General features: G+C 39.7%; 1 protein-coding gene across 1 annotated transcript; it reads left to right on the top strand.

Moving 5' to 3' along the window:
* Positions 1–262: 262 nt before the first annotated feature.
* LOC110367250 (mucin-2-like) lies at positions 263–5297 on the top strand. Its single transcript, XM_021312472.2, has 7 exons — positions 263–283; positions 2588–2804; positions 3594–3695; positions 3801–3968; positions 4050–4166; positions 4367–5181; positions 5268–5297. Exons 2-7 carry the CDS (start codon positions 2756–2758, stop codon positions 5295–5297), a joined length of 1281 nt encoding a protein of 426 aa, XP_021168147.2. The 5' UTR covers positions 263–283; positions 2588–2755.
* The last annotated feature ends 660 nt before the right edge of the window (positions 5298–5957 follow it).

The raw sequence follows: 5957 nt of genomic DNA, 5'->3' as shown, positions 1-5957 counted from the left end.
TTGTTTTCTATTTTAGCTTGTGTCCTGTTTCAGTCTTGGTTTGAGTTCCATCTTAGGTTGGGTCTTGTCATTTATTTTGTGTTTCAGATTGGTTCTTGAGCTGTTTTTTAGTTTAACCTGTTTTCACATCTCAGTAGTTCAGTTCCACCTCCAGCCACTTCCCTGATCAGCTCCTCCTAGTCTAATTAGTTTGATTCCATTCACCTCCTCACTCCCCTACTTATGCCTGCCTCTGTTCCTTGCACTCAGCCCAATCATTGTGTTTGTGTTTTTCCTGCCTGGGGTAAGTCTGATCCTGTTTTGCATGTCTGCCTGTACCCAACCTGATTCTGATAGTTTTTACCTGGATTATTTGACCTGTTCTGCTCTTTTTGTTAATAGAGCAGCCTGACTTCTGACCAGTTTATTTTAGGTTGTTGGCTGTGGACTGTTTAAGTTTTTTGGACACTGCCTCTTTGCTTTTTGGCTTGGTGCCCTCTTTTTTTTTTTTTTTTTTTTTTTTTGCTTTGTTAATAAATCACCTTTTTAATTACAACCTTTTGCTTGTCTGGCTGAATTCAGGGTCCTCTGTTTCTGACTCATGACAAAAAGGTGGATTTTGTATGCTATGTCCCCTTTAACGGAGAAAGAAAGTTCTCCAAAGATCTCCTTTCAGGCAGAAAGACAGACAGAGAGAAAAGGGGGAAACAAAGAGATCAAGGTTGGGAGTAAAAAAGCAGCCTCCCAGCTCCAACTACATCACGTTTTGTTATCTTATGACAGCCTTACAAGACATTGCCTCTCCAAACACACATCAGGGGTGTTAATGCTCTGCCTGCGTGCTGCACGTTGAGATCCTCCGACTCTTTCCATCTGATTGGAGATGTTCACTTTGGCACAGTACCTGTGTGATAACTGTGGAAACAGAATTGCAGCTTGAACTGAGGTCTGAGGATAGGTAGTAATAATAATAATAATAATAATAATAATAATAATAATAATAATAATTATTATTATTATTATTATTATTATTATTATTATTATTATTATTATTATTATTATTATTATTATTATTATTATTATTATTATTATTATTATTGGCCAAGTTACATGAAAGCAACCAATTGTTCTGCCGTTAGTGTCTTGAGGCCGCCGGGAAGAGGGTGCTGTGAGCGCGAATGTCCACTGTCCAACCTAAAACCTATCTTCACCACCCCCCCCCCCCCCCCAATGCTGAACACAGCCCCCTTCCCTCCCGTTCCTGTGTATCCCCGCCCACTTTGATGGAGTTTTTCCAAATTTGTCTGGGGGCACGAATATGCTTTTACATGGGGGTAAGTCACTTTAAAGTTGGAAAAAGTGTTAGTATTGTGGATGTCCACAGGGAGAAAGTTTGGGAGCAGAGCTGGAGAAAGCGTTGCTGAGACGGGTAGCAGGGTAAAGTGAATGGAAGAGGAGGATGTAAAGATGCGCGACATAAACTTTTTGAATCCTGTTCTGAATCTAATAGGGAGCTGGTGTAAGATTTGATGAAATGAGGGGATTTTGGAAATAATGCCAGCAGCTGAATTCTGAACCACTTGGAAGATGGGGCTGTTAAAATGCCTGTGTTGCCAACTTTGTTATCTATTAGATCTGGCACTGTCATAACAGCTGCATGACTATTCCGCATGCGCAGCCTCATTTTAAATTCACCACACCTTCCACATACTTGGTGTCTCATGATGTGGGTATGCAGAAAAACGCAACAGTGACGAGGATGGCTGCTACTGCCTTTAGAACCTTAATTTCCAACTACATCAGTGACAAATTTGTCAAAAGTCCCTCAAAGGACTTCTTGCTGCTTTTGTCTCCAGATGCTAGTTTCTGTTCAATTACTGAATGATTGCTGTTCAATGGGAATGTGAGCCTAACATGACGATGACGATGGTGCTCATTTAAAAAGCAGATTCATTCAAAGGCAACCGTTGACCACATAGCTGTGAAATTTGACAGTATCAGTCCAAGTATCAACTGGAAATAGATATATTTATAAATCTTAAAGCAACAGATCTTTATTGTTTGATTTTTTTATGTCGTATGTTGCATGTTATGTTTTTATGTTGTTGTATGTAAATTGCAAAGTTCCAGCTCCATTTGACATGGACTGTTTCTCGTCCAATGTTTGCGTTTTGCATTACCAACAAAACAAAACAAAAACTCACACTTTAATAACTATGTGATTACTGTGATGCTGATTCAGATTTTTCTATTGATTATTAAGAAAAGGTAATAATCTTTAGAATTTTGAGATGACCAGAGGTATTAATATTTTGGTTTAACAATGACAGTTTTATGATTAGAGGAAACTTTCTGGAAAAAAAGTCATATGCTTTGTAAAATCAGCTGGTTGGTTTCTGCTCGACAACTGGACATTAAACAAGAGCAACGCCTCGTCTGAAACAATGGAAAGAAAGACAAATGTTCAGGACTTGTTTTGGGAAAGCCTGTTTTGGTGGAGCTACATGTGAATAATTTAATGATATGTTTCATTGTAGTGAATGACCATTTTCAATTACATAATGACATCTCTTAGAAGGTGTGTCAAGGTGTGTTGACTTGTTTTCAGGATGCTCTGACGACTGAAACGATCAGTTTTTGGGTTGTGGCTCAATGAAAATGGAAACACACCTTTCCATTGAGGTCATCTGTGCAGTATATAAAGTGTAGCGCAGCTCTGGGCTTTTAGAATCAGAATTCAGGAGAACTAGCCTACAGGATCCACCTGAACATCACGATGAAGCTGATCTTTTCTCTCACTCTTATCTGGGCGCTCTACAGCACAGGTAACATTTATTATTACATTTGGGCTTTTTATTTGTCTGTAAAGTGAGAAAACAACAGAATTAGATATTACATATTTTTTCAGCTGTGCTTGTTAACCCTGCTTTCTTTTATTAAATAAATGTTTAGAAATTGGATACAAATAAGTAAAATTTTTCATCCACAGACTCAATGTTTTGCCAAAGATTATGATGAAACTCTTCTACTGTTATCTAATATGGCTGTCTTGATGTTTCTGGTTCTTCTCTAAATACCATCAATCTCTGTGTTTTCACAATTATCAAAAACAACACTATTCTTTTCTCCAGTATACAAAGCTTTTTTCTTTTGAACATTGTCATACATCAGATTGTGGTGTTAAAAATGTATTTTCTCCAGAGCTTAATCAATCAAAATTTGTTTTTTATTGTATTTTTTACACTTTTTCTTTTATCAATCCCTGTTTATTTTGTCGACTGGGAACACATTTTCTGTGGTTTATTTTGACCTACTTGAAATATTTGTAATAGTCCACTATTTACTATCTATAATTTTGCAACTATTGCAATAAAAAATTAAGTTTTAAAATATGTACTCTCCCTAAAACCTAAAGGAACATTAAACATTCTATGAAATATTGGGTACTTAACAAATATACCTACAGTTTCAAACTATTTATACCGTCTTTTCAATTAAACATTTTATGTCATGAAAAATCTAATCAGTGTTAGATTTTTAAGGCCAATAACATTTTACTGGTTCTACATGTTTGAAACAATTATGTTTAATTTATTTCTTTCTCCTGGTTGCAGCTGGAGCCCTAAAGTGTATCACCTGCACAGATCAGTCTTGTTCTACCACAGTATCACAAACATGTAGCTCAGAGACAATGTGCATAACGGCTACCATCCAAGGTATTGTTCTACTTAACCTCATTTCACTTCATGTTTGAAGGCACTCTCTGCACTGAGATTGTGTGTTTTTTATCAGCACCAATAAACTGTTCTTTCATTTTACAGCAACTCAAGCTGGAACTTCAGGAACACAAGTTTTCAAAGCCTGTGCATCATCCTCATTGTGTCCGGCCACAGGCAGTGCGAGATTTTCAGTCAACTTGGGTTCCCAAGGCGCATTTGCTTCTGCTGAGTGCTGCAACACTGATGACTGCAACTCACAAACTCTGCCTTGTGAGTTTTAAATAAATCAGATCCTCCTTTTTTTATTTAGTATTTGTTGATGATTCTCCTCAATTGTGTTTTTTTTTTCAGCTCCTCCTGCTCAGACACCTAACTCCCTTCAGTGCATTGTTTGTGATCCCACCACTTCACTGTGCGCCACCCCACTAACATGTTCAGGAGAAGAGACCAACTGCATCACAGCAACTTGTGAGTTTCAGGTTTTATAGTTTGGAGTGTACAATTTATCAAAGCTGGAGAAAAACAAAATTGTATATTCATTAGAAAAAAATACAGTAGGCCAGACTCCACAATGAATGATGCTCATTTGTCCCAATACTTTTTATTGATTTAATTGTTTTTTAATGTAAACAGTTTTAGTAACTATTCTCTGCTCTTTATGTCAACAGTGAGTGATGGCACAAACACAATCCCAGCCCTGGGCTGTGCAACCCCAAACACATGTGCAGCTGCTTCAAATTTGGGTAGTTTACCTTTCATGGAAAATGTTGGCTCAGTCAGCAGCGGACCTACCTGCTGTTCAACAAGTTTGTGCAATGATCCAACAGCAACAACTACACCGACCCCCACAACTACACAGACCCCCACAACTACACAGACCCCCACAACTACACAGACCCCAACCACTACACCGACCCCAACAACTACCCCGACCCCCACAACTTCACCGACCCCAACAACTACCCCGACCCCCACAACTACACCGACCCCAACAACTACCCCGACCCCCACAACTACACCGACCCCAACAACTACACCGACCCCAACAACTACACCGACCCCAACAACTACACCGACACCCACAACTACACCGACCCCAACAACTACCCCGACACCCACAACTACCCCGACACCCACAACTACCCCGACCCCCACAACTACCCCGACCCCCACAACTACCCCGACCCCAACCACTACCCCGACCCCCACAACTACCCCGACCCCCACAACTACCCCGACCCCCACAACTACCCCGACCCCCACAACTACACAGACCCCCACAACTACCCCGACCCCCACAACTACACCGACACCAACAACTACCCCGACCCCCACAACTACACCGACACCCACAACTACCCCGACCCCCACAACTACCCCGACCCCCACAACTACCCCGACCCCCACAACTACCCCGACCCCCACAACTACACCGACCCCCACAACTACACCGACACCCACAACTACACCGACCCCAACAACTGCACCGACACCCACAACTACCCCAACAACTACCCCGACCCCCACAACTACACCAACATCTACATCGACCCCCTCGACTCCAACCAGCACAACTACACCGACCCCTACAACCAGTGATGCATCTAGCTTCAGACATGGCCTTCTCCATCTGCTGCTTGGATTCTTAATCTTTATCATTTAAATGGTTAAAGATGGATCAGGGATGTCACATCTAAAACAAATTTAGAAGATTATGCAAACACTGTTTCTGTTTCTTAAGTAATTTTGGAAAATTAAAAAGAGGGCGTAACTTTACTTGTTTGTGACTCTTGTATTGTCTCTAACAGCGAAGAAAAGTAATATATAATATGTTTTAATTATGTATTCTTGCAATTCTTTTAATATTTATGTATCAAATGAATCTTAATAAACCTCAAGAAATGGCAATAGGAATTTATTGTGCTCTTCAAGTATTTATACACTGGTTCAAATTTAAACCTCTGTGACTGAAATTTTACATTCATATTGATCAAATCAAATTTGATTCTACTAACCTCTTTTTTGGGATTCCTCAGACGTTCTGCTGTTCTTATCTATAATCATACAATGTGAGATTATTAGTTAAATCCATTGCAACACCATGACACCCTACACTAGCTATGTTTACCTGGCCATTAATAATTGAAATAAAGGGCTGATCAGAATAAAAATGTGCCATATAAACATGGCAATTTGAATATTGTGAAAGGATTAAGCTGCTCAATCAGAATTAAATTGTACTCCGAATGAGGTGGTTTA

Source organism: Fundulus heteroclitus, chromosome 11 (genome assembly GCF_011125445.2).
Source record: "Fundulus heteroclitus isolate FHET01 chromosome 11, MU-UCD_Fhet_4.1, whole genome shotgun sequence".
Classification (NCBI taxonomy): domain Eukaryota; kingdom Metazoa; phylum Chordata; class Actinopteri; order Cyprinodontiformes; family Fundulidae; genus Fundulus; species Fundulus heteroclitus.
This window is presented reverse-complemented; position numbering and strand designations above follow the sequence as displayed.

Bases quoted from the DNA above. Each gene is read 5' to 3' on its own strand.
- LOC110367250 (XM_021312472.2), top strand. From the start codon at position 2,756: ATGAAGCTGATCTTTTCTCTCACTCTTATCTGGGCGCTCTACAGCACA. The intron at 3,696-3,800 runs GTATTGTTCTAC...TTCATTTTACAG, and splicing joins CATAACGGCTACCATCCAAG to CAACTCAAGCTGGAACTTCA. The intron at 5,182-5,267 runs GCACCGACACCC...GACTCCAACCAG, and splicing joins CTACACCGACCCCAACAACT to CACAACTACACCGACCCCTA.